General features: G+C 51.8%; 2 protein-coding genes across 17 annotated transcripts in view; both read right to left on the bottom strand.

Moving 5' to 3' along the window:
• Positions 1-123: 123 nt before the first annotated feature.
• Positions 124-25,884, bottom strand: GOLT1A (golgi transport 1A). Its single transcript, XM_055333966.1, has 7 exons — positions 25,755-25,884; positions 17,398-17,708; positions 17,096-17,213; positions 5,967-6,058; positions 4,562-4,740; positions 2,558-2,621; positions 124-1,908 (listed from the first exon to the last, which is right to left on the bottom strand). The coding sequence occupies exons 1-7, from the start codon at positions 25,882-25,884 to the stop codon at positions 1,870-1,872; spliced, it is 933 nt and encodes a 310-aa protein (XP_055189941.1). The 3' UTR covers positions 124-1,869.
• PLEKHA6 (pleckstrin homology domain containing A6) overlaps positions 23,528-27,938 on the bottom strand; it is a 140,459-nt gene continuing 136,048 nt past the window's right edge. For 15 of the 16 annotated variants that reach the window (XM_055334189.1, XM_055334190.1, XM_055334194.1 and 12 more), the window contains 2 exons: positions 26,738-26,861; positions 23,528-26,064 (listed from right to left, as the gene is read on the bottom strand). In XM_055334189.1, coding sequence (XP_055190164.1) covers positions 26,746-26,861 — 116 coding nt within the window. In that variant the 3' untranslated portion in view covers positions 23,528-26,064; positions 26,738-26,745. The remainder of the gene's footprint in view (positions 26,065-26,737; positions 26,862-27,938) is intronic. The other variant, XM_055334193.1, reaches the window with a different exon arrangement.

The raw sequence follows: 27,938 nt of genomic DNA, 5'->3' as shown, positions 1-27,938 counted from the left end.
GGGGGCTAGTGTGTAGAGGCTCTTCTGTTAGGTTTGTACTTGCCGTCTAGAAGTTGGGGGAACTCCTCAGAGGAGTCCTGTGGAGCCCCTGAGCCCTGAGGGCTCCCCAGCTCCCTCCAGAAGCTCCCGTGCCTCTAATCCCAGCCAGAGCTCACTCACTGCCTTTATTCCTTCCACAGTAAGGGATCCCCAAGGTCCTGGTTTGATAGATGCCAGTCAGGCTATCCACTGAGACATCCCAGATTAATCTGGCCAACCCAATAATCAGGAAGGATCAGCACCCCCTTTGCCTACCCAGGATGTGTCTGTCAGTCTTAGAACTAAATTCCAGCTCCCGTGCAGGGAGCCTCCCTGGGGCTGGGCAGACCCCCCTCCATGTGTGGGTGCCCCCATGCACCTACCTTGGCTCTGTCCAGCGGGGTCAGAGCTCCGTGGGGTCTCCAGGTGCTCCTGGGGTCGGTGAACACCCACAGACAGGGGAGCTGGGCTCGCCAGTGGTCTGATGGCGTCCCTCTTATAGAGCCCAAGGGTGACGCCTCCAGGCACAGGCCCACCCCTCCTCCTCCTCCCCCTCAGGCCCCTCGGAGAGCACAGCCTTGCCTGCCTCCCACCGCCTGGCTCTCAGGACTGAAATAAGCCTCTTTCTCTCCCTCCAGAACCCCCTCAGGGCTGGTTTTCTGATTCCCACCTGTCGTCTTTCCATCCTCCTCACCCCCTCACCGCAGACCCACTTAGCTGGAGACCCCTCCTGCCCCACAGGACAGGACAATGGACTATTGGGGGGGGGAGGGAGCTGTTGCTCTCCCCACAAGAGGCCCAAGTACCCCGGTGGGAAGGGAGGGAAAGGCGGGTCTGACCTGGGGGGGAGGGGCCAGGGAACCAAAATAAAGTGGCGGCTCCAGAAGGTGCGTGTACCTGGGAAATGCAGAGAGAACCCAGAACTGACTTTCAGGTACGGCACCACCTGACACTGGGGCTCCTGGGCCCCCGCCACGTCTCGTGGTCACACCGCTCTGCGATCTCTGCAGACCTTGCTTGGAAGGCAGCCGCGGGGCTTTCCTTTGTGCCTCTGGCACCCACTGCTGTGCTTTGTGTAGACACAGAAGTTTACTAAATGTGTACACTGCAAGGCACTCTCGTCTCCTTCCTGGGCCTGCAAGAACACTCTTTACCCTGGGCCGAGGGGTTCCCCAGGAGTGAGAATGTCCCCTCCATCAGCCTTGGGCTCTTTGAAGGCAGGGGCTGTGTCTCCACCTTCAGACAGGGAGCTCTCTCACATGGGTGCTACCTGGGGGCGGGGTGTTATGCAGACAGCCGGTTAATTAATGGTTGAGTAGTGTTTCCCACCAGCACGCAGGCTTGATGCCCATCACTTGTCTGATGCCCGTGGCTTAACAGGGTTTACACACATATTATCTCGCTCATTAAGACCGTTAACCACCAGGATAAAAATGCTAGCCTGCGAGAGCGGGCCTGCCCCTCACTCCGTGGGATGCTGTGTCCACCCGCCCCGAGCCAGGGACCAGACTCAAGAGGCTAGAGACAGTGACTTTGAGTGTCAGACACACAGCTTGGGGATTTAATCTTTGCTTTCCTCCCATAAATACAGGGCAGGGTATGATACCAGCCCCAGTCTGGTCTTGGTGTCCACACCTGCCCCCCACCTCATCTCTGCTGTCAAACATGCCCACAGCCTTTTGAGGTGACCTGGGGATCTGAGGTCAGTCATTTAACTCTGTCCTTCCGTCTGGACTTGGAGAGGTCTGAGTATGATGGGGGAGATGAGTCAATGCACGGTGGGGGCGGCCCCCATTTCCTTTCCAGCCCCCTCGACCAATGATCCAAGTTCAAGGAGCTCATCCCTGCTGTTCAGACCATTGAGCTGGTGCCCTGAAGCCTCCGGAACAGCTGTGGGAGCCAAGAATCATTACTTTAGACAAAGAGTGAGGAGCACACTCCATATCTATCTGGGTTGTTGGGGAGCGGGCCCTCAGAGCTGGGGGCGGTGCAGACAGAGAGAGGGGGCCAGGGGATGAGCCAGCTGGCTGCAGGGCCTCCCCGAGCTTCTCGAGCTTCTCCAAGTGCTCTATTCTGTCAGAAAATATGCTTTAGGGAAAGGGAGGGGTAAGGGCTGGGGACGGCTGCCCCACGCCTGCCCCAAGGACAGCAAAGCACCTGCTTCTGCTGTCACTGGCTGTCAGACATCCTCTCTGTGCGTGGGGCACAGACTCAGCCAGCTCCCCCGAAACCTCTAGCACTTTCTGGCTGGGCCACCTAGGCTCTCTGACTCTGTTTCTTTGGCTCTAATAAGGAGCTATGAATAGCCACTTCCCTCTACACCCACGCCTCAGCCACAAGGCTCCCACATCCCCTCTCCTCATCTGCTCTTGTCAAGTGGAGGAGAGGGTGTGGGGGAGGGGAAGGGGAGCCCAAGCTGGTCAGCCTGGGGAAAGGAGCTTGAGGGGAGATGGGGAAGGGTCCGCAGCACAGGGGCAGCCGTCTCAGCGGGGCCCCCCACCCCAAGGCCACCACCAAGCCACATGCAAAATCCACTTACCGCACTCAGGAAGGGGATGTCAGAGGCATTGCCCAGGAAGCCGAAGACGACAGGGAAAAAGCCCCTAAGAGCAGAGGGTGGGGAGAGGGGTCAGCGATGGCCTCGGGGGAGAGGGGAGAGGGCATTTGGGCTGAGGTGCACCCAAAGGCTCCAGCTTTGGTTCCCAAGAAGGCGGGCCCCTGGGGCACACCAGGAGCAGGCTTGGTTCTGCACCCCTGGTTTTGGGGAGGCAATCATGTGAAGTGGTTAAGAATAAAGGGACTGGGGCCAGGCTCGCCAGGCTCCTTGGGTTTAAATCTTGGCTCTACCACGTACTGGTGTCATATAAACTTGGGCAAATGCCTTAGCTTCTCTGCATCTCAGCTTCCAGCTGTAAATGACGCTAATAATAATAATAGTGTCTACATCATAGGGCCTTATGTAAAGAAATCTGGGGGAGCTGTTGCTTGTGTTGCTCTGACGGAGTCTGCCTCCCTGGACTGGGTGTGTACCACCTGCTGCAGGTCTCAGGGGCTGTGCTCCCCACACGCCTCGGCATCCCCGTGCACGCAGCCACCCTGTGCTCTTGGCACCCCCACGCTTATCAGACACACCCTGGCAAGGCCTGCCAGGCACATACGTGGGATCCTTCAAAGGGCTTGGAGCCACTGAGGTCGGCACGCGGAGGGAGCCCCGTGTGTGGAGAGGCGACAGGCGACAGGGTTAGAAATTTGGATTCTGGCTGAGAATCCTTTCCTTGGGCTTCATTTCCTGAGGTTCGCCGGCATCTCTGACCTCCCTTACAACTCCGATTTTGGCGATTTTTGACAACGGTGCTGTTGTCAGGGTTGTCTAGGTTTGCTGTTGGTTTGAACAACTGAATCTACAGTGGCCGCACTCATGCATCTAATCTCTTGATATATGGTCACTATTGCCAGAATTTGTCTTCTCAGCTAGGTTTCAAGTTCCTCAGGAAGTTTCTCCCTATTTAGCGCCACATTCCTACACCTAGCTCTGCATTTGGCATATGCAGTAGGTACTTTTTATGTTTTTGACTATCTGAATAAATGACTGAATGATGACAGTTTTAAGTATTAAATAAGTGGATGGCAGAGCTTGTGTGAGAAGATTTAGTTTCTTGAAGCCACATTGCATGATGTCTAGGAGGTCTGGGGCATTCAGGCTAATCAAGGTCTTTTCAAGGCTGCACTGAACAAATGGAGGGTCCTGACCCCAGCTCCTTCCCATGATTCCACAAGCCATGCTACTTCTAGCTCCCCATCATCCCCGTCCCCAGAGACACTGGGAGTCTTGCCTCCCTCGCCCCTCCTTCCCCAGCATCCTTTCTTTTCCTTAAACACCCTCCAGTCTCCTCTGAAAGCCTGCCTGTCCCCAGGGCCTGTCTTGGGTCCTGCTTCCTCTAAGATCCCTCCTGGCCCTGGCAGTGGCCATACATCTTCACTGACTTCTGATTAGCTTTTCAGCAGGCCAGGCTGCAACCGGCCAGGCCGAGGCATGTGGGGCCAGCAGCCAGGCATGCCTGCATCCATCCCAGATCCTCTGCTTACTATTTGTGAGACCCTGGGCAGGGGACAGCCCCTCTGAGCTGGTGTCCTTATCTATAGAGAGCAGTCAAGCAGTAGGTTGTAGAGACGGCCTTGGGGCATGAGTGGCCAGGGGAGTGCTAGTTCACTGTCCTTCCTCTCTGCTGGTCAACTTGAAGGCAGGCCCTGTGTCCCCTCTTTGGGGGCTGCCACAGTGCCAGGTAACCCCACAGGTGCTCAATGTTTGCTGATGGATGGGCCGAGTCCCCTGATTTGTCCTTCATCCTGCTCTTGGAAGGGTCTTTCTAAGGGTCTGCCTGATGTCCCACTTGCCTTTTCAATCCTTCCATGGCTCCCATCTGCAGGATAAAGTCCCAGCTTCTGCACACCCTGCGGGTTGTGCTGCCCAAACCTAGTGGGGTGATCTCAGCTACTCAGGGGCCCTGATGGGCTCATCCAGGGAAAGGAGACCTGCACTCACTTGAAGAGGCTTAGAAATCCATAGGTTTCCAGTAACATGCCCAGGAGGGGCCAGCGGAGAAGCACGATGACCACACCCCCCAAGAAGAAACTGGTCCCTTTGAGCTTGTGCCTCTGGAAGAAGAAGGAAAAGGTCTTCCTCAGGCCGATGATGAGCAAGAGGCCGGTCAGGAACAGTAGCTGCGGGGAGGGAGGGAGAGAAGCATGAGAGCAAAGCCAGCACCTGCCGTGGGGTTGGGGGGCCAGGCCTGGCGCCCCACATCAGGCGTGGGGCAGGACTTTCTAACTCTTCAAGGAGAGACACACTAGAAAGGGTGACCCCACAGTGTGGCAAAGTCCCAGAGCCTTGGGTAATTTCTGCTTGTTAGGAGCAGAGCTTCCCAGAGATAGGGGTGGACAAGGAGAACTCTGCTCCCCAGCTGCTCACCCAATTCAACCTAACGTCTTGGATCCCAAGCACTTTTTCATAACATGATTTCATTTCTCATCACGCCTCACAAGGAAGGCGGGATGGATGGATTCTCTCCATTTTACAGAGGTGAACCCTGGGGTGTATACAGGTTAGGCAGCCATACCCGGAGTCACACGGAACCATCGGGGCTCCACTGTCTGGCCCAGGCTCTGTCTTCAGCTTGGCTCCTAAGGGTCCCTCAGGAGTGCGTAGGTGGAACACTCTGGTTTCCTTCCAGCATGTTCCATGCCTTCTCTCCCTTTCTCTATACCTTTTCTCCTGCTGTTCCATCTGCCTGGAAAGGCTTCATCCCCCTTCACACCCGTTTATTTTCTAAATTCCTTTTCATCCTTCTCCAACTGGGCATGCTTTCTCTCCTTCAGGCAGCTTGTTTTTTTTTTTTAATTTTTATTTATATTATGATATTCACAGAGAGAGAGAGAGAGAGAGAGAGAGGCAGAGACACAGGCAGAGGGAGAAGCAGGCTCCATGCACCGGGAGCCCGACGTGGGACTCGATCCCGGGTCTCCAGGATCGCGCCCTGGGCCAAAGGCAGGCGCCAAACCGCTGCGCCGCCCAGGGATCCCAGGCAGCTTGTTTTATGTGAGATGTGTTTATCTTACTGTGACTTTATAGCTGCCCCTGCCTTCTTTCCGGTCATGTCTGTTCATGTTATGTCCCTGTCCCTAGATAAGGGTATTCCATTGGCAGGGATGGCAGCCGATTCATCTTGATACCTGTGGGGCCTCACCCAGAGCTTCCCAGAGAATCCACATCCTCAGATTCTCTGTGCCCAGCACACCTCACTGTCCGTCCCCAGCCACCCTCACCTGCCTGGACTTGATGTTGTTGACCCCTGGATGGGCACAATCTGAATGAACTTGGGACTGGCCTCCCAGGCAGTAGAGACCTCAGGTAGGTTGGTGAGGGGAGGTATGCAGGCTGGGGGACTCACGTTTCCGAAGGCCAGGAGCACCGAATCAAAGTACAGGAATATTCCAAAGAGGATGAAGAAGATGCCGAAGCCAGTGGTACCCACACCAATCTCTGCAATGGGCAAGAAGGTTGGGGTGGGGTGGACTTTGAGGAGCAGGTTGGGATGCTGGAAACTTCCCCCACTGCCACTGGACAGCTGCCCTCCGGGGGGTGGGGGATGAGGTGGTCCCATTTCCACCCAGGATTCTCAGCTTCCATGCTGGAGGAGGGTAATGGGATGGGAAGGGAAAGGAAGGGCAGACACAGATTTAGGTTTCGCACCGGCACACTGCTGGCCAGTTCTGTGGCATCCTGTCCTCACCGTGGCTCTGTGAGGTTGCTAGTGCTTCCCTTACTGCTTTTTATTTGCAGCTGCCTCTTGTTTGCAAATGCTACATTGTCCAGATAATGGCCGGGGTTGGGTCTCTGTGGTCTTCTCTGGTCCAACTCATGCCCAGGCAGGTGGGCGCCACTCACAGCTCAGGACTATCAGCCCCGAAAAGGCTTAGAACTGCCCAGCTGTCCTGCTCAATTTCTTTCTCTTCTCTTCTTTCTTTCTTTCTTTCTTTCTTTCTTTCTTTCTTTCTTTCTTTCTTTCTTTCTTTCTTCTCTCTCTCTCTCTCTCTCTCTCTCTTTTTATTAATTCATGAGAGACACACACACACACACACACAGAGAGAAAGAGAGGCAGAGGGAGAAGGAGGCTCCATGAAAGGAGCCCGATGTGGGACTGGATCCTGGGACCGTGGGATCATGCCCTGGGCTGAAGGCAGATCCTCCACCACTGAGCCACCCAGGGATCCCCTTCTCAGTTTCTGAACAGGTTTGCCCTCCTAGACAACTCTTCACACTGTGTGCTTCCTTCTCTAAATGCCCCGGTTCCCAGCTTTCAGCTGATGACATTTCACACTTGGTTGGAAAAATGGAATGTGCTCACCTGGGAGTGTGAACCCCAGCGTCACATTCTGTACCTCCCCTCCCGCCGTGGCCCACTCCCCCCGCCCCCCATCCTTATGCCCCTGGGGTTCCTCTGATGTCAGTCCCATGACTGGGCACTTCTGCACCAGGTTGGACCCACAGCGACAGCGCCCCATCCCACTTTGTAGCATGTGGTTTTGCTTTATGTCTCAGGGCAAGTTCAGAAGCTGCAGGAGTTTGCTGAGAGCTAGCAAGCACAGCTTACAAGGGCAGGATATTAGGGATCCCTTTTTTGTTCAAGGGCTACATCTTTGACATATTGATACATATTTCAGATTGCTTCCCCCAGGGAGAGTAGTAACAATAACAGGATATGGAGTTGCTTTCTTCTGAAACCCTCTCCATCACACAAAACGGTCAATTCTTATTTATCTTTGCTACTCTGAGGGTCGACAGGTGACCATTCATTGGGCTGCTTCATTTTTAAATTGAATTACACTCCCGCTTTAAATGGTGATAAAACACACATCAAATTTAGCATCTCAACCATGTTCAAGTGCACACCCAGTAGTGTGAAGTACGTTCACATTGTTGGGCAACCGTCACCACCGTCCGTCTCCAGGACGCATCATGCAGAACTGAAACTCTGTCTCCATAAACACTGACACCCCCCCCCCCCCCGTTCTCTCCTGCCAGCCCCTGGCAGCCACCACTCTGCTTTCTCCTTCTATGATCTGACTTCTCTAGGTAGCTCCTCTGGGAATGAGACAGTGTTTTCACGTGACTGGTTAACATTACTTAGCATAACGGCCTCAAGGTTCATTCACGCCACAGCATGGATCATAATTTCCCTCCTTTTTAAGGCTGAGTAATAATTCATTGTATGTTTATAGTGCATTTTGTTTTCCTGCTCATCTGGGGGTGGAACTTGGATGGCTTCTACCTTTTGGCTGCTGTGAATAATGCTGCTGTGAACATGGGGAAATGAAGATCTCTTCAAGGTTCGGCCTTCACTTCTCTTGGGTATATACCCAGAAGTGGAATTGCTGGATGATACAGTAGTTCTATTTTTTTTTTCTTATTTATGATAGTCACAGAGAGAGAGGCGGAGAGGCAGAGACACAGGCAGAGGGAGAAGCAGGCTCCATGCACCGGGAGCCCGACGTGGGATTCAATCCCGGGTCTCCAGGATCGCGCCCTGGGCCAAAGGCAGGAGCCAAACCGCCGCGCCACCCAGGGATCCCCCAGTAGTTCTATTTTTAAGTTTCTGAGGGGCCTCCATGCTGTTTTCCAGAGCAGCCACACCAGTTTACATTCCCACTAGCAGGGCACAATGATTCCAATTTCTCCACATCCTCACCAACACTGGTTTTTTGTTTTGTTTTTGATAGCATCCATCTTAATGGGCACGAGGTGGCATCTCATTGTGGTTTTGATTTGCATTTCCCTGATGATGAGCGATGTCGAGCTTCCTTTCATGTGCCTGTTGGCCATCTGTGTATCTGTAGAGGACTCTCCATTCAAGTCCTTTGCCCATTTTAACCAGTCATTTGGGGCTTTTTTTTTTTTGTTGTGTTGTTGAATTAGTTCTTTATATACTTTTCACTGTTGGTCATGTCCTTGGATGCAGCAAAATTTTGACTTTTGTTATACTCCAATTTAACTACTTTTCCCCCAGTTGCCTATATTTTTGGTTTCCAATCTAAGAAATCATTGTCAATTCCAGCGTCATGAAGCTTTCCTCCTAAGTTTTCTTTAAGAGCTTTATAGTTTTAGCTTTTACTTGGAATTAAGATAAACTTTGAGTTAATTTTTGCAGATGGTATAAAGTACAGGTTCAACCTCATTCTTTTGCATGTGGATGTCCAGTTTGCCCAACATCATTTGTTGAAAAGACTGCCATTTCCCCACTGAATGGTCTTGGTACCCTTGTTTAAGATCATTTGGCCATTTTTACCTGAGTCTATTTCTGGGCTCTCTACTCTGTCACCTTGGTCTATGTGTCTATCTCTATGATAATCCCACACTATTCTGATTACTGTAGTTTTGTAATAAGTTTTGAAATCAGGAAGTGTGAGACCTCCAACTTTGTTCTTCTCTTTCAAGATTGTTTTCACTATTTGAGATCTCTTGTGGTTCCATATGCATTTTGCGATGGATTTTTCTATTTCCACAAAAAATGCCTTTGGGATTTTGATAGAAATCACACTGAATCCATAGATTGCTTTGGGTGGTACTGACATTTTAACAATATTAAATCTTACAATCCATAAACAAGGGATGACTTTCTATTTATTTGTGTCTTTTAAATTTTTCTTCAGCAACATTTAGTAGTTTTCAGTAAGTCTTTTGCCTCCCTGGTTAAATTTGTTCCTAAGTATTTTATTCTTTTTGATGATTTTTTATTTTTATTTTTTAATTTTTATTTATTTATGATAGTCACACACACACACAGAGAGAGAGAGGCAGAGACACAGGCAGAGGGAGAAGCAGGCTCCATGCACCGGGAGCCCGACATGGGATTCGATCCCGGGTCTCCAGGATCGCGCCCTGGGCCAAAGGCAGGCGCCAAACCGCTGCGCCACCCAGGGATCCCCTCTTTTTGATGATTTTTTAAAATATTTCTATTTGAGAGAGAGAGAGAGAGAGAGAGTGAGAGAGACAGACTGAGCAGTGAGTCAGAGTGAGAGGGAGAAGTAGACTCCCCACTGAGCAGGGAGCCCACGCAAGGCTCAATCCCAGGACCTGGGATCATGACCTGAGCTGAAGGCAGATGCTTAATCAACTGAGCCACTGAGGTGCCCCTCTTTTTGATGGTACCTTTTTTTTTTTAAAGATTTTTCTTTATTTATTTATTCATAGAGACAGAGAGAGAGAGGCAGAGACACAGGCAGAGGGAGAAGCAGGCTCCATGCAGGAAGCCCGACGTGGGACTCGATCCAGGGTCTCCAGGATCACACCCTAGGCTGTAGGCGGCACTAAACCGCTGCGCCACCAGGGCTGCCCTTGATGGTACTTTTAAAAAAGATTTTATTTATTCACAAAAGACACAGAGAGAGAGACAGAGACATAGGCAGAGGGAGAAGCAGGCTCCCTGTAGGGAGCCTGATGCGGGACTCAATCCCAGCAACCCTGGGATCACTCCCTGAGCCAAAGGTAGATGCTCAACCACGGAGCCACCCAGGTGCCCCATCTTTTGGATGGCATTATAAATGGAATTCTGTTGCCTTCTTTGAAAGAATTACTGATGATATTGTATCACTTCAAGTTTACATTGTACAGTTTTGCAACTTTATCTACTTCATATAGCTAGAATGCTTTATTTTCTTTTTATTATAAATGATATGGTAGATGGGGATATGTTAAGAGTCTCTTTTTAGAATACAACATGTATAACTTCATTTTTTTTAAAGATTTTATTTATTTATTCATGAGAGACACAAAAGGAGAAAGGGGCAGAGACACAGGCAGAGGGAGAAGCAGGCTCCATGCAGGGAGCCCGATGGGGGACTGGATCCTGAGACTCCAGGATCAGCCCTGGGCCAAAGGCAGGCGCTAAACTGCTGAGCCACCCAGGGATCCCCATGTATAACTTTATTAAAAATGACTTAACTTTTAGGAGCATCCAGCTGGCTCAGTCAGTGGAGCACGCGACACTTGATCTTGGGGTCGTGAGCTTGAGCCCCACGTTGGGTGTAGAGATTACTAAAACATAAACTCTAAAAAATGGCTTACATTTTAGAAATTAAAGTTGGCTTAATTTTTTTAAAGGGAACATATAGGTAATTTTTATTTTTTAATTTATTTTATTTAAAAAATTTTAAGAATATTTTATTTATTTATTTGACAGGGAGAGAGAGAGAGAGAGAGAGCACAAGCAGGGAGAGCTGCAGAAGGAGAGGGAGAAGCAGGCTCCCCACTGAGCAGGGAACCCAAGAGGGGCTCGATCCCAAGACTTGGGGATTGCAATCTGAGCCAAAGGCAGACACTTAACCAATGAGCCACCAGCCACCCCATATAAGTAATTTTTAAAGAAAAAACTTTTACTGGACTCATTAACTAACATCTTAGAATTGGTCCTCACAATACCTACGGAATTGGTATTGTTGCCATGCTTTTATAGACAGTTGTAAAAGGTTGTTAAAAGTCTGGTTGTTCAGAGGCAGAATGTAAAAATATAACAAAAACAAAATCTTTGAGACTAGACTTAACTGGCAAAGTTCTGTTTATAATGGAAGGAAAATGAAACAACACTATTCCCTTCATTTTTTTATAATCTGTTGCTGTACAGATTTTAAGAGTATTAGGATCAGTTTCAGTACAGAAATAAGGCCAAAGGATTTCTTTAAAAGAATCACTAAAAATATAGAGATGAGATTAGGGGCGCCTGGCTGGTTCAGTCAGTAGAGCATGTGACTCTTGACTTCGGGATCATGAGTTTGAACCCCACGTTGGGTGTAGAGGTTAGTTAAAAATAAAATCTTAAAAAAAAATAGGGATGAGATTTATCATTCAAATTACAGACCAAAACCTCATTTAACTCATAGTACAGAAAAATGTGCCAGTCTCACTGGGTCTCCCTTTTGGCAGAACTGGATTTTGTTAGGACCCGAGGCAACATCCTCTCTCTCATCACATCATCCAGCTGCCCAGACTCCATCTTCTATGGCTGATTCCTCTTTTTTTCTGACAAACCTCTGTGATCTATAAAGATTTGTTTCCTACGTTTACTTCCCAGTAACACCTGCTTGAATTACAGGCCCTGGAACCCAGGACACGGAGCAGAGTATAGACTTTTTGGTCATTACAAAGGTTGCATTATCTTTCCATATTGCATGATTTTTTTTTTTAAATCCTCAGACACAGTAAGTTGAGGATCTCAGAGCCCAACTACTTTATCACGATAATTTTACATAGGCTAGGATATAGTGGAGGAAGACTGCAACCCTGCTTCTTTAATCTGAATCGCAAAATTTTAAGTTTTTATGCCTGTTTTAAAAATACTTGTTGGGACACCTGGGTGGCTCAGTGGTTGGGCATCTGCCTTTGGGATCGAGTCCTGCATCGGGCTCTCTGCATGGAGCCTGCTTCGCCCTCTGCCTGTGTCTCTGCCTCTGCCTCTCTCTGTGTATCTCTCATGAATAAATAAAATCTTAAAAAAAAATAAATAGAAATACCTGTTACTAGCTTGCACCTGCCATAAAAATACAGCATCGATTCTCATTCTGATGATATGACCTTCCCTTCTATCTCCTTTTGTAAATGTTTTAGTGTGGAAACACAACGTGAATATCTTATTGGATTTTCTTTCTTTCTTTTTTTTTAAGATTTTATTTATTTATTCATAGACACAGAGAGAGAGGCAGAGACACAGGCAGAGGGAGAAGCAGGCTCCATGCAGGGAGCCCGACGTGGGATTCGATCCCGGGTCTCCAGGATCGCGCCCTGGGCCAAAGGCAGGCGCCAAACCGCTGCGCCACCCAGGGATCCCCCCACATTCTTTTCTAAGGGCTGGTTCAATTCCAGAATTTCCCTGTGATGGGAGCAGCCTACTGCTTTCCAGCGTTCAGTGGGAAAATTATACTGTGGACAGGAAACCTCACAGAAGAGTCACAAACTGTGTTTCTCGTACCCCAGCCTCAGACTTTCCTCTGCCTCTCAATGGCAGGAGCTCTGTAGTTTCGGTTGTTACCTACTGGGGTTGCTCCTGAAGTTCTCCTTGGGGCAGCAAGAGTGGCAGAGAGGGCGGGAGAGTCCATGTCCCCACGAGTGTCACAAGTGCCTGCAGCCACCTTGCCCCGGAGCCGGCCAGATGGGCAGCACACCCTCTGCTGGAGGTGAGCTGGAGCTGATGTGGCCTCCGTCGCTCCACCCGGTGGCATCTGCTGGGCCCCCACCAGAGAGTCACTCTCCAGCCCCCATCCCCACCCTGCCAGGATGCCCTCCTCACCCTGCCTGGTAGACAGTCGCCTTCAGTGTGAACACCCTTGTCACCCGGTGGGGGCTCTGACTCCTGCTCTGGGCACCACCCTCCCCCTTCCACCTTCATGGCTTTAGGACCAAATCTGGAATGAGAAGAGGAAGGACAGGAATGGGAAGAGAAAGAGCCTTCCTTCACTTTCAAAATTAACAACAGTGAAGGGGCACCTGGGGGCTCAGGGGTTGAGCACCTCCCTTAGGCCCAGGTCATGATCCCGGGGTCCTGGGATCGAGTCCCACACCGGGCTCCCCACAGGGAGCCTGCTTCTCCGTCTGCCTGTGTCTCTGCCTCTCTCTCTGTGTCTCTCATGAATAAAATAAAATCTTTAAAAAAAACTAACAACAGTGATCAACAGTGGTAACTGCTAATGCAAATGAGCACCCTGTGCCAGGCACAGTCTAAGCACGTTGCATATACTTACTTGCATTTCGTCTTCATAATGGCCTTCGAGGTTCGTTAGGTAGGAAGCCCTCCTGCACATTAGGCCCATTTCACCGAGAGGTTAAGTCACTTGCCCAGGGCTACACAGCCAGTAGCTGGCAGAACCAGGGTTTGAACCCAGTTCTCTGGCTCTGGAAAATGTGCTTTTCGGGACGCCTGGGTGGTTCAGTCGGTTAAGCGCTGACTTCCACTCAGGTCATGGTCTCAGGGTCCTGAGATCTGGCCCCACATCAGGCTCCCTGCTCAGTGAGGAGTCACTTTGTTCCTCTGCGCCTCCCCCTGCTCGTTCTCTCTCTCTCTTCCTCAAATAAATAAAATTAAAATAAAAAAAAAGCCTTAACCAATCCCTTGCACCCCAGGCCCGTCCACAGGAATGGCCCTGGCTTTGGCCACCGACCATGTCTGCGTTCCCACATCCAATGGAAGGATGTCGGCTCCCACCTGTCAGCGGCTGGCCGCTCCCTTCTTAAAATATCCTCCCTGGGCTCCCAGGACACCGTATCCCTGACTTCCATCCTGCTGCCCAGGCCACGCTTCCCGCGGCTCCTTCTTCTTTCTCTTGTCTTGGGGTTTAATCGCTCAGGGCTTCGGCCTAAGCTCGCTTCTGTCTCACTCTATTTCCCACGAATTCCCGCGTCTTTAGCTGTCACTCAGGCGCTGACAACGTCGATGTTTCCCTTTCTAGCCCGTGCCTGTCTTTGAGCTGCCAAACTCATACCCGGCTGCTAACTTGGCATTTCTGCTTGGTTTTCTCTCTCCGAGGCATCTTGAACTTAGCAGGTCCAAACCCAGCTGCTGGGCTTTTGTCCTTAGCCCTGCGCCCTTCTTGGTTTTCCCCAGATGAATAAAAATGTCACTGGCCGCCCTCCCCCAGCCAGCTGCTTGAGGCAGAAGCCCCAGGACCATCCTTGAGTCTGGCTCCCTGCTCCTGCCATCCCTCTTCTGTTCAGCCCACAGCTAAGTTTTGCTGCCCCTTCTTCCCTAAGGTAGCTTGAAAGTGGTGCGTTTCTCTGCACTCTTACTGCTCAATTCCAAGCCCATCAGCTCTTTCCTGCACTCCTACAACACTCCCCAGGGAGTCCTTCCTGTCCCTTCCCCACACTGCAATCAAGGGTCTTGGAAAGCATACAATGCAGTTGTGCTGGTACACGGCTTAGGATCCTTCCCGGCTGCCCACCGGGCTTCGACTCGGCGTCCTTCCAGCCACACCGTGGCTCACAGGCCCTGCATGATGGGGCCGAGACCTGCTGGTTCACCTTCCTCTCTTGCCGTCACCCCCCTTGCTTACCATACCCTAACCACATCTCCCTTCCTCCTTTCCTTCCCCCCTTCCCCCTTTCCTCTCCCTCCCTCCCCGGCTCCTTTCCATTCCTTTATCACGGTTTCTATGATGAGCCTTCCTGCCCCAGGGCCTTTGTAGACGCGGTTTCCTGCCATCTGTTATCTGCCTAAGGCACACTCATCCTTTAGGTCTTAAAGTTCCTTGGGGAAACTGGGTCCCCTCACCATTACCTGACCTAAATCTGGTTTCCTCATCTCTCCCTCTCACAGGATTTAGCGCACTTTGGCTTAAGAAAATGTCGGCTTGCCACCAGACTCAAGGTCACAGCTCCCCTCTCTCTGTACTTTTATTCCGTAAGTCAATAGTTCCCAACTGGAGGGATGGGCAGGGTGATTCTATTCCCCAGAGGACATTTGGCAATGTCTGCAGATATTTTTCATTGTCACAACTGGGAGTGGCATCTAGGACACACCCTGCAACAAAGAATCATTCTGCTAAAAAATGTCAGTAGTAGAGAAGCTGAGAAACCATGCCCTAGGTGACCTCATGGACTCTTGTGGTTTTAAATACCATCTATATGTTGGCAATTCCCAAATTTGTCTAACTCAGGGCTCAACCTTGAGCTCCAGACTCATACCTGACTGCCTGCTTGACATGTCACCTGGATGTCTGCCAGCACATCAAACTCAGTATGCCTAAAACCTAACTTGACCCTTCTAATTGCTCAGGCTAAAAATACTGCAGATTCTCTGCTTCTTTCTCTCCCACTCACGTCCATCAGCAAATCCTTCCAGCAATTTTCTCAAAGGTGATCCAGCCTTGACCACTGCCGCCACTTCATTGCCACTATCCTGGTGTTCTCCATCATGTCTCCTCCCCTCAGAACTGTCCTCCCTGCTGCTGACCTCACACCTCTGCAGCCTATTTTCAACCTGGCACCCAGAGTGGTATTTTATTTTATTTTATTTTATTTTATTTTTTAAAGCTTTTTTTTAAAATTTTTATTTATTTATGATAGTCACAGAGAGAGAGAGAGAGAGAGAGAGAGAGAGGCAGAGACACAGGCAGAGGGAGAAGCAGGCTCCATGCACCGGGAGCCCGACGTGGGATTCGATCCCGGGTCTCCAGGATCGCGCCCTGGGCCAAAGACAGGCGCCAAACCGCTGCGCCACTCAGGGATCCCCAGAGTGGTCTTTTAAAAATATGCATAAACCATATCACTCACTCACTTCTCTGCACAAAACCTTCCAGTTGTTTCCCATATTGTGGAGATAAAACCAAAGTTCTTACACAGCCTCATCTTTCCGTGACCTCCTGGACCTAAATTCCTACCACTCTTGCCTTTACTCATTTTGCTGCAGCCATACCACACAATAAGTATACCAAGGCCTCAGGGCCTTTGCACTGGCTGTTCCCTCTCCTGGAACACCCCCCCCCCCCAACAGCTGCGTAGCTTTGTTTCCTTGCTTCATGTCAGTCTCTGGATAAAAGGTACCTTCTCAGCGAAGCCTTTCCTAACCACTCTATACACCCCAGTAACCCTCCTGCCTCACTCTCCCTAGCTTCCATACCCTATTTCATGTTTGTCTGAAGGACACATCACCATCTAACGTACTATACACTAATTTCTTTATCTGTTAATTACGTGTTCCCCCACCCTGGCATGTAAGCAGGAACATACCTGTTCCCTTTCAGTGTACTGTTGTATGCTCTACACCCAACACAGTGCTCGGCGCATAGTGGAGACGAATTTGTTCAGTGAATGGATATTATCACCAGTTCACGGATGAGACCCTGGGCCTCAGATGCTTTAAATCACAGTTCTCCAGGCCCCTGCCAGATCTGCGGACTACCTCCCTGCCATCTCCCCTCAGAGGAAGGGGAAGGATAAGGATATTTAGCGGTGAGGGTATGGTAATTTGGGGACAGGAGTGGAGTTTAGTTTCTGGTAAGAAGGAGTGACTGGCGGGCTCAGTCGGCAGAGCACGCAACTCTTGATCTTGGGTGATGAGTTCAAGCCCCACGTTTGGGGCAGAGTTTACTTAAAAGAAGAAGAAGGAGAGGGAGGGGGAGGGGGAGGAGGAGGAGAGGAGGAGGAGGAGAAGAAGAAGAAGACGACGACAGCCCAAGGCCACAGTAGATCCTGAGAGTTGGTGGGGAAAATGTCTCAATGGGCAGAGCCTCCTGAGTCCACCTTTGCAGCATCCCAGATCTAAGAAGCATGATGGGGAAGGGACCAGCTTGGGGGGGGGGTGAACCTGCTGTTCCACTCCCCCAGGCTCTGGCTACCCAGGGGTCCTGAGCACCCCCACCCAGCGGAAGGTGGAAGAGCCACACCCTGTCCTGGCCCTGCTGCCCGGAGGATGCCAGCACAGCAGCTCCGAGCCTCAGGCTCCAGAGGTCGCCTTGCAGGTGTCTCCGCCCCCGCCCCCGGCCGGGAGCCTCCCATCCAGCCTGCGCCCTCCGTGGCCCCGGGCCCTCCACTCACTCTGCCACTCGCTGATGGAGATCATGCCGCAGGCTGCCTGGGGGGCCTTCCGGTCGCAGCTGCCACGGGGCGAGGAGCGGAGAGGGCCTGGCCTGTGCCTGCTCCAGGGAAGCTGACCCTTGGTAAATTGTGAAATGAGCCTCTGGTAAATCATTAACTCCCTCCCGCTCCAAACCCCACCTCTCCCCTCCTCACTCAAACGGCTGCTTCAAGTCCTAGGCTCTCTTCGGCCCACTGGTGGCCCAGGGCACCGAGGGCACCGAGGGCACCGAGGGCAGCGGCCCGTTGCGCGCTCCGCCTACCTGGAGGAGGCAAGGCCCACCCGCCCCCCAGCGCCCCGCTCCGCGGGGTGGTACAGAGGAGGGGGCCTCGGGCTCCCGGGCTCCTATTCTGGACCGATGGCGGCTGTGGGAAGACTTGGAATCCGTGTTTCTCTTTGGAAAACTCCGCAATTCATCCTGCAGGTGCAGCCGCGGGCTTTGCGCTAGTACCCGGGCTGGACGCCAGGGGCCGCGAGCCACCAGGTGAACCTGTTGCGGGCAGGCCCGACGGCGGGACTCCGGGGAGTTGGACACAAAGGGCTTCGACCTCCTTTCCCCCGGCGGAGTTCGGCCTAGGATAGTGAGGTTGAGCGAGGGAGGATGAAAGAGGAGTTTGGGCTTGGGGTAAGGCTGGATGCTTCCAGAAGTCTGGTTCTAGTTCATCCCCCAGCTGTGTAGACATGGGTGCATCGTTTCCTTCCTCTGCAGACCTGCAAAAAGAGGGGTGGACAGTTTCTGACATCCCCTCCACCCCTGCAGAGCAGTGGTTCTCAAACTCTGTGAGCCAGCATCCCCTTTGTAACGTCCCCTCTGTCCTGAAATGAAATTTGTAGAGATGACCAGTCTCTGCACGTCATTTAAAAAACAAAACACTGGGGATCCCTGGGTGGCTCAGCGGTTCGGCGCCTGCCTTTGGCCCAGGGCGCGATCCTGGAGTCTCGGGATCGAATCCCACATCGGGGTCCCGGCATGGAGCCTGCTTCTCCCTCTGCCTGTGTCTCTGCCTCTCTCTCTCTCTCTCTCTGTGTCTATCATAAATAAATAAATCTTTAAAAAAACAAAACAAAACACTAATTATAAGAAGGAAAAAAAGAATTTATAATAAAGCACGATGTCTTTCATATATAAATGTTAAGTAAGACTTACCCAGAAGACATAAATGAAACAGGCAGATTTCTTGCACCTACTTATTAAGAATAAACATGCTTAAAATTTAAGAGGAATAGAGAACCACAGTCCTTACGTACAAAACAAAGAACCTTTCCCTGCGCAGCCCAAGAGAATGAGAGAGCAGTGGGAAAGGAACACAAGGATAAAAGCTGTTCGGTAAGAGGTAACAGACCAGAGTACTTGCCTATGAAAAGAGAAAGAGGGAAACGGCCTTAATCAAAAGAGGCACAGCAGGGCGAGGCGAAGTGGAGACAAGGAGGAGGCGCCCTGAATGCAGATGAAGCAGGTCCTCTGTGGGGTTGCTAAGGTGGCTCTCCGTGCTCCCGGCGGCGCAGCGGCGTCATCAGACACAGACATCACTGTCTTGAAATGCCGCCGTGTTGATGCGCCTGGAGGTGGGGTATGCCCAGCAGGCAATGGGGAGTGGAGGTGGGTTGGACAAGAAAATGGGATGCGAGCCCCCAGGGCCAGTGGCTGCGGTGGGGGGGGCGGGGGGGCGGCCCTGGTCCAGTGGTGGAGAAAGCTAGCAAGTCCCCCAAACATTTACACCTTCAGTCTTTAAAACAAAGGTGTTTGTCCTTGGGCTGCAAAAACTCGAAAAATGTAAGGAATGGCAATCCTATGAAATAAATTTCTCTAATGAAATCTCGTGCATTTCAAGTATCTTTGTTTTAATGACTGGTTCTCTCAGAACTCCCCCCCCCCACCTTTACCTATTTACAGGAGCCTGTGCTTGCTGAGACCAGACTGTCTTGGAATCCTCCTCATAAACCATAGTTGAGGGTAACACTACCTCGTGCAGACAATCCGTGCAGTAGTTTATGCAACGACTTTGAGACAATCCCACTTCAGCTTCTTCTCCGTTGTGACCGACCATCTTGGCATTTGCAGAGCCATTCATGAAACTGATTTATTTATTTATTTTTAAAGATTTTATTTATTTATTCATGATAGTCACACAGAGAGAGACAGAGATGCAGAGACACAGGCAGAGGGAGAAGCAGGCTCCATGCACCGGGAGCCCGACGTGGGATTCGATCCCGGGTCTCCAGGATCGCGCCCTGGGCCAAAGGCAGGCGCCAAACCGCTGCGCCACCCAGGGATCCCTGAAACTGATTTAAAAGCCACCAATTTAGGGGCGCCTTGGCACCTCAGTTCGTTGAGTGTGGGACTGTTGATTTGGCTCAAGGCATGACCTCAGGGTCCTGAGATTAAGTTCCATGTGGGGCTTTGCACTAAGCAGGGAGTCTGCTTGAGATGCTCTCCTTCTCCCCCATTCACTCTCTCTCTAGTGAATATTTTTTAAAATAAGTTTTTACGTATTTATTCATGAGACATACACACACACACACACACACACACAGACACGGGCAGAGGGAGAAGCAGGCTCCCTGCAGGGAGCTCAATGTGGGGTTTGATGTGGGACTCGATCCCAGGACCCCAGGACCCCAACCTGAGCCAAAGGTAGACGCTCAACCATTGAGCCACCCAGGTGCCTCTTCTTAGTACTATCATGAATTGCAAGATGACTAACGTCCTGAAAGGGGGTTTGGTCCATTTATACATTTTAAAGTCATACAGGATAGAGGATGGTTATTATTTTGGAAACCTACCCTGTGCATTGCAGCCACTAAATCTTGTCTCTCGTCGAGAGAGAGGTATTACCTCTTGTCTGAGGTAGCCTCAGCTCCCCAGATTTCCACACTTTGCCCTAGGGGACGCTACCACCCCCATTGAAGGCACTGGCTGGTTAGGAGTTTGGGCTCTGAAGTCAGAGTGCTCTGGACTTCACTGTAGCTTGGTGAGACCTGACACATTTTATTTACCTTTCTGCACCTCAGCGTCTTGGATGATGATAGCACCTGTCACACGGAGCTAGAGCAAGGCCTGGGAAGTAGCTGGCCAGGTCTCCGCAGCAGCGGGATCTGAAGCCTGGTTGCCTGCCCCAGCCCGTGGTGTGTGCATCTCTCCAAGAACAACACATGACTGCGCTGTTACACAGCCCCTCCTCCTCCTCCTCCTCCTCTTTCTTCTTTCTTCTTCTTCTTCTTCTTCTTCTTCTTCTTCTTCTTCTTCTTCTTTCTTCTTCTTCTTCTTCTTCTTCTTCTTCTTCTTCTTTCTTCTTCTTCTTCTTCTTCTTCTTCTTTCTTCTTCTCTTCTTCTTCTTCTTCTTCTTCTCTTCTTCCTTCCTTCTTCTTCTTCTTCTTTCTTCTTCTTCTTTTTTAGATTTTATTTATTCATGAAAGACACACACAGAGAGAGAGAGAGAGGCAGAGATACAGAGAGAGAGAGAGAAGCAGGCTCCTCACAGGGAGCTGGATGCGGGACTTGATCCCGGGACTCCAGGATCAGGCCCCGGGCTGAAGGCAGGCGCTAAACGGCTGAGCCACCCAGGCACCCCCACAGCCCCACTTCTTAAGGGCCTTCTGCAAGGCGCTTTTTCATTTACATTTCCTGACTAGCCCCCCTTTACCACCGCAGCCCCGCGTGCTCAGAGGGCTGATGGGGGGCCTGCTGCTGCGGCAGGCAGAGACCCAAGAGCAACGTTCTCGAGGAGGAGCCAGCCCTTGTTTGTGGGGAGAGTGACACCCAGCGGTGCCCTGTGCTCTCACGTCCCCCCTCCTCTCCAAGCCATGGGCTCTGGCCCAGAGGGCGCTGCAGGTAGAGACACAGGTTGTCCAGGGCACCTCCTCCAGCTCTAGAGGCCACTGTTGTGAGTCTGTGTCAGGTCCCAATTCTGTCTGATTCACAAAGGACATCAGAGCTTATAGCTCTCCTGGGGGTGGTAAAAAACCCAAAATATACTCACATGATTTGTTAAACACACTCACACACACTCCTAGCTCTTTAGGAATGAGAACAGATGTCCAGAATTTGAAATCGGCCCTTAGAACCAGGGCAAGGTAAAATCAGGAATTACAAGAGGCTTGCCTTCCCATCCCATGTCTCAATTTTCTTCTCTTCTCTGAACCATTAATGCCTCCAGCTCTCCTCCCCAGACATCCTGCAGGGGCCTGGCTGAGGACTTCCACTATCCTCGGCTCGCTTTCTCGCTCTACTCTCCACTGAATAGAATTCACAGGGCTTCTTCACTCTTACACTGAAAGATTTTCAAATCAGCAGCTCTGGTAAAGTCCTTCACACCGAGGATCAATAACTGAAAACAGGGGCACCTGGGTGGCTCAGTGGTTGAGTGTTTGCCTTTAGCTCAGGACATGATCTCCGGGTTCTGGGATCAAGTCCCGCATCAGGCTCCTTGCTCAGTGGAGAGCCTGCTTCTCCCTCTGCCTATGTCTCTGCCTCTCTCTGTGTCTCTCATGAATAAATAAAATCTTAATAAAAATACTCTGGTCTTAAAAACAACAACAAACCCCCCCCCCAGTAACCACTTAAAAAAAAAAACACTAATAAAAAAACTAGTAGCACCTGCCAAAGGACATAAACCAAAGGCATTGAGGCTGGATGAGAATGATTTGGGTGGCTTTTCTGATACTGCTCACCAAAACACCTTCTTGTACCCCAAAGCAGAAATATAGGGCATTGTGTAGTGATCGAGAAAGCCTAAGAATTAATTTTCTTCTACAGTTCTACCCTCAGTCTCAGAGACAAATCAACGAGAAGTTTCCAGGATCTGAACACTGTTCTGGTAACTCTCATTACACAGGACCTTGGGACAAGGCTTGATTTGGGCTTACTGGGACAGAAAAGAGGACTGTGGTGGGGAACATACCATGGGCCCAGCTTTGCTTTTAGTCAGGTAAGGCCCAACCCCAGACCCTCTACCTTTTTCTGCCAAGCTCCTAAGTTACCATGAGCCACCAAGGCCAGCCACAGGCAGTCACGGACAGAGTGCGAGACACAGGCCACTTGTACAAACCATTCATTTTATTCCTTGTATTGAGTTTATACAAACTTGCAAGGTACAAATGCAGAGCTCACTGGGATTCTTCAGTACCTAGATCTAAAAAGAATGCTGGGGAGCAGGGAAGCAGACGCTCACCTAGCAGTCAGGATGCCCTTTCCTGGGGAGGGGGCTTGTTGGCGAGAAAGATGCTAAGGGGTGGCTACAGATGTTTGGTCCCCCAACAGAGATGCCCTCTGTTTAGCTAACTTTAATGTTTCTTCTAAGGTCACTTTTATACTAAATAAAGACACTGAGATCATACATTTCCTCGTATGGTTTATTGTCTAATACTAGCAGATCAAATTGGCCCCAGTATGTGCATAAATAGATATATGTATATATATTTATATGTATATTTCATATTTTCCTTAGTTTTAAGAGCTGCCAGGTAAGGGGGTGCCTAAAGGGGAAAGGGATTGATTCCGTCTTGCTATAGTCAGCCCTGCCCCAAGAACATGCCTCTCACCAAGGCAGGAGAGCAAGTGCGCACAGCTTGCGACCTCAGAAAAATCTTTAAAGTGACAGTAGCATTATTTGATTACAGCCTCTTGGTTATTGATCAGGGAGGTAATGTGCTAATTGGGAAGGCAAGGCCCTAGAATAGCAACCAGGGCTGTCCCCCGGTGGGTTACTTAGCCCTGGGCCTCCATCTGGGCCCCATTCTTTCATAAGGAGATGCTGTAGGCTGGGAACAGGGAGCCAGTAAATGTCAAAGTTGGGAAGTCAGGCTTCAAAAGCCGGCTAGGAGCTCTGTGACAGTCCCAAACCCTTGGATTCCATTCTGCCCAAATGCTTGCAAGGCAAGAGCCCCTTACCTACTTTGTCAGCTGATAAGCAGTTTGGAAGGCTGAGCCGGCGGAGGTCAGCACCCCGGTGGCAGCCTGCAGAGGAGAGTCCTGGGGGCTTCTTGGGCAAGGCTGAGATGTTACCTTGCCCATGGGACCCACTTCAGCCCAGAAGCCGACTTTGCAGTCTGGATGCCAGACTGAGGTACCGTTTCCCTTAACTGGAGCCCCCAGAGGAAAGGTCACAAAGGGAGACCGATGTCATTGATGTGACCCAGACCAGAAAGGGATCAAGGAGTGTGAGAAGTCCAAGGAACTTGAACGTGTCTGTGCTGAAGGACCTGTGGTCCTGAAATATTTCCTTTGGCCTTTGTCCTGTATCTCCTACTCCATTGGGGAGTAGAGTTCTTGGTGCCATTTGGCATAGGCTGCCATTGACTGCCCTCTCCAGTAGACTGATGACAGGAGGTGGTCCAGGAGAACACTGGAGGTGTGTGTGTGTGTGTGTGTGTGTGGTGTGTGTGCGGCCCGCACGGGTGTACTTCTGTGCACACAGCTGTAAACATTTCCTCTGAGAGGATTCACATCCCGTAACCCGAGGGGCTCATCAAGAGTTGACAGTGTAATCAAATCCTTGGACCAGGACTTCCAAGAGAACGTCCTGCCCTGGTAAAATGCTCTCTGGGCGAGCTCTGGGGACCAGCCCTTTGCAGACTGGGGGATGGGAGAAGGAAGCTGCCAGGGAAGAGGGAGGGACGTAGGGCTGGACCGAGAGGCAGCCACCCAGTCTCTTCGTATCATTTGCTGATTCCATTCAGACATTGCACATTTCGAAAATAGATTTGCTTTTATAACAAAAGCGTAAAATAGATCTGTCTTAAAATAAGTCTGTCCTCTCCCCTTCTTTGGATCAAAAGGCATGGGGTGTGGCCATAACATGCTAGGAATGGTGTGGAAAATCAAGGAGGGAAGTGGCCTGGGCAGGAGTTCTGGGAAAGGATCAGACGTCCAAACAAATATATATATTAGGTATATATCTATAATATGTATAATCTTCATAAAACATATATTAAGGCATGTAAAGCAACATAAAGAGCCAGCTTTATGAAATAAGAGGTGAGAGAGAAGTGTAGAGGTGCAGACATTAACCCTTGGTATTTTGCACGTATTTCTAAAAATATCACTTAAAAAAAAAAAAAGGAGACAGACAAAGAAAGGGGAAGGCATGGAGGCCCTGAAACAGCTGCTTCTTGTGGAGGGAGGAGGGTGTTGGAAAGAGGGAGAGGGCCAATCCCACCTGCCAGTCTGTGGGGGGAGGGAAAAACAGGTTTGGGGTGCTTCATGTGCGTTAAAGATGGGAAATGTAGCCAAAGGTCATGTTCAAAAAAATCTGCTAAAAAGTGAAATTCCCCAGCCTGCAACCCCTCAGAAGCACGAGAATACCCGAAGTACCTAGAACAGTGCCTGGTACATAAAAGGTGCTCGGTAAATATTTGTTGAATGAATTGCCATCTTTACTTGCATATGAACCAGTAACCGTCCCGGCTGTGAAGGCGTGGAGGAGAACTGGTGGCAGATAAAGCAGTTGTTCTTGCGACCACTGGAGGTTGAAGTCTCCCGGCAGCAACTCTGGCAAAGAGCTGGCCTTGGGGCCCAGGTTTTTCCAGTCTCACTCTCCCCTCCCTCCTCTCTGGCTACAGTCCTCCCATGATGAGCGGCGAGAAGGAAAAACAATCTTTGCTTCTGTGTCTCCTCCACCGGCCTCCCCGGGTAGGCAGATGGTGAGAAAGCCAGGCCAGAAGGGAGTCCTTCCGTACAGCCTCACCTGGTCCTCCGAGGGGTTGCTCACGATGCAGGATGGGGCCCTGCAAGGCCCTAGCCTTGCAGACTGAGGTTGCATTTCCTTTCAAGGGCACCCTCTCAGCTGGCCCACGGCACATTCCAGGGGCAAGGCGGACAAGAAAATGTCCCAAACAGGGTTAGGAAAGGCCCCAAGGCTGACTACACCCTACATGACACAGGTCCTTCTCTCTGCCCCCGAGCCTAGGAGGGGAAGGCAGACACACCAGGCCCAGACCCAGGAAGGGCCATCTCCGACCCACTCAGCCACACCAGCCTCCCCACAACTGTCCCCACGGCTGCTGCTGCAGGCCACCATGTGCTCACTGGTGGGCCCTCTCAGAGCCAGTGTGGGCAGGCCGGTGGATCCGGGAGAGCAGGTGGGGGAGCAGAGCTGGCATCCGGCACGTACTTGGCACTTAAGCTAACGCTCCATCCTGGGGAAACCAATCCCACGGCCCCTTTCCACCTCTGTCTCATCCTCTCACTTGCAAACGAGTCCCACTGCTTCCCTGTCCTCCCACTTGCCTCCATCTCTTTCTCTCTTCTCCCCCTTCTCAACCTGTCCTCAGACGCTGCACAGACCTGCGTGCCGCTCTCCACCTACAGCCAGCACTGTCCCCTCTGGGAGCCGAGGAGCCTCTCCTCGTCACTGGTCATCTTGTCTTTGGCTCAAGCAGGGTGGTCGGTCTCCACCAGACCCCAAAGGAGCACCCACGAGCAGAGATGTGTCAAAGCCCCCGGTACAGCTGGGGTGGCAGGATGGGAATGACGGGGGAAGGACCTGCTGGCACGTGCTGTCCTCGATGTCAGGAGTGTCCGTCTTCTCTTCACTCTAGACCTAACCCAAGACAGCCCAGAGCATCTTTCCCACCGGGGCATCCTCTTCCTCAGGAAATGTTCTAGTAGGGCCAGCGCACCACCAGCTGGGGCCAGGCCTAGCCCCCGGGAGGCGCCCGCTGGGAGGGTGCTCTCTGCCCACCATCTCAAGCCCTGGCCTGGTGCTGCCATCTGAGTAGCAAGGGCTTCAGGGCCAGGCGTGGTGGGCATGTGGACACTGAGGTAAGTCTCGGCAGCAACCCTGGCCCCAGCCTGGCTCCCTGCAGCATTCCCACAGGAGCGCAGGGGCGGGGGGGCCAGGCTGGGGAGTCAGGACCTCAGTAGGCAGAGGGGACCTTCAGAACGTGGCTCTGTGGAGCTTCATGGCGTTGGCCTCGGCCAGGGCTTGCACTAAAGAAAAGAGAAACGGGTGAGAAAGGTGCTTCCTGGAGGAGCAACAGCTCCAGTCAAGCTTCCCCAGGAGACAGAAGTCTCTTCTTGCAGAACCCTATGGAACACCGCCCACCTGCCACCCCCAGCCCTGAGAGGGGAGCAAATGAATGGAAGTCCGTGCTCTTTTCCACTTGCCTGACACTGAGCGACTGTGCGCCAGGGGAAACGAAGGCACCTGGCCTGTGGCCAGAATTTCCAATGTTATTTTCATTTACAGTAAAATCTAGGGGCCGTGTGGGAGAAATAAAATCTGGGGGCTTCTGAGGCAGGACTGCTGTGTATCTCAGCAGGTGGGAGGCTTGTTGGCCCAGGACGGGGTAGGGGAGGCCTCAGCTCTGTCCCTGTCTGCTTCTGGAGAAGCAAAGCCCACGGGCACTGCGGCATCCAGGAGGCGGCCCTCCCAGCTGGTGCTGGTCCAACACTGCACGGGGACAAGGGGATGTGGGGGGGAAGGGGGGGACAGGGGGACGGGGATGCTGCGGGCTCAAGCAGATGGATGGAGGGGAGAGAGCGACGCTGGGGGCGAGGGCAAAGCGATGCTGGAATGAGGGGGGTGGTAGATGGCTCCCGGGGGTGAGGGGTGGGGGTCCCACTCACCGTGGTGGAGGAAATACAGTAGAAAAGTTCTTACGTCAGAGCTCAGACCCGCATGGTATGGCTGCTGTCGGCGCCCCGTGGGGAGTCAGACGATAGGGGGTTGGCTGGTGGAGTCAGGGAAGCAGGGGAGGTGGGAGGGCTTGGGGTGGCACATTGCACTGGAAACAGAAATGAACAGGGAGGTGAATAGGGGTAGGGGGCGGGGGGGAGGCCGGGCACCCAGAGCGAGTGGGCCCTTCCCCCAGCGGGGAGCCAGGCAGGAGGCAAGCAGAGAGGAGAGCTGAGGCAGAGTGGGCCTGGGAAGGAGGGTGGGTCCCCCGCCCCCCAGGAGACAGGGCCCCGCAGGCTCAGCCGAGGACCAGTGGTGACTGTGGGCGAGGCCGGCCTCTCTGGGCCCAGGCTCCACTCCCATCCGTACAACGTGGGACGGAGCAGCTGGAACAAGCGACGCACCTCACACACACTGGTACAGGGACGATGATGATGACGAGGGCAGTAAACCACACTAGCCCAGATCATCAGGCCCCTGGTAACGACTACATCCAAGCAATCACCATGTGAATCATCTCCACGGAAGCGGAGATGATTCCAGGGACGGTGGAAGCAAGTTCTGCGAACTTAGACCAGCTCGGGGTCTCAGAAACACACCCCCGGCCTCCCACTATCCCTGGGGACCCCCTTTCCTTCAATCCAGAAAGGGCGAACTTTGGTCCACCCCTGAACAAAAAGCACTGCAGACCTCCAAGCGGTGACACTGGAATGAATGGATTTTACTCTATTATGGCCATGGCTCTATGCTGGGAAGAGCCAGGTGGAAGGACAATGACAGGGGGCGGGGGGCCATATTAGGAGGCATGAGTTCTGTGCAGTCTGCAGACCCTTCGGCACCCTCAGTGCCACTGTGAGGCAGCAGACTGGGGGAGAGAACGTCCTCACTTGGCCTCAGAGGAGAACCAGACCTTGGCCAGGGTCACACAGTGTCCTCCAAGAGAAGGATCCTGGCATCCCACTTCCTAAGCGCTTGCTCCCCATCCTGCCCTGCTCCGGACCTCATCAGTTCCCTGCCATCGGAGTAGGGGAAAGGGCCAGTGCAGCTCCCATTGCCTACACACACACACACACACACACACACACACACACACACACACACACACAGTTGTACGTAAGACTTGGGACTTTCTCGTGAGCAGGAGAGTCTGCTCAGAATACACAGTGTGTGCACGGGATCCAACAGT

The sequence above is a fragment of the Nyctereutes procyonoides genome, unplaced genomic scaffold (assembly GCF_905146905.1).
Source record: "Nyctereutes procyonoides isolate TBG_1078 unplaced genomic scaffold, NYPRO_anot_genome, whole genome shotgun sequence".
NCBI classification, from domain to species: Eukaryota; Metazoa; Chordata; class Mammalia; order Carnivora; family Canidae; genus Nyctereutes; species Nyctereutes procyonoides.
The sequence above is the reverse complement of the archived record's forward strand: the minus strand, read 5'-3'. Positions and strand labels throughout refer to the sequence as shown.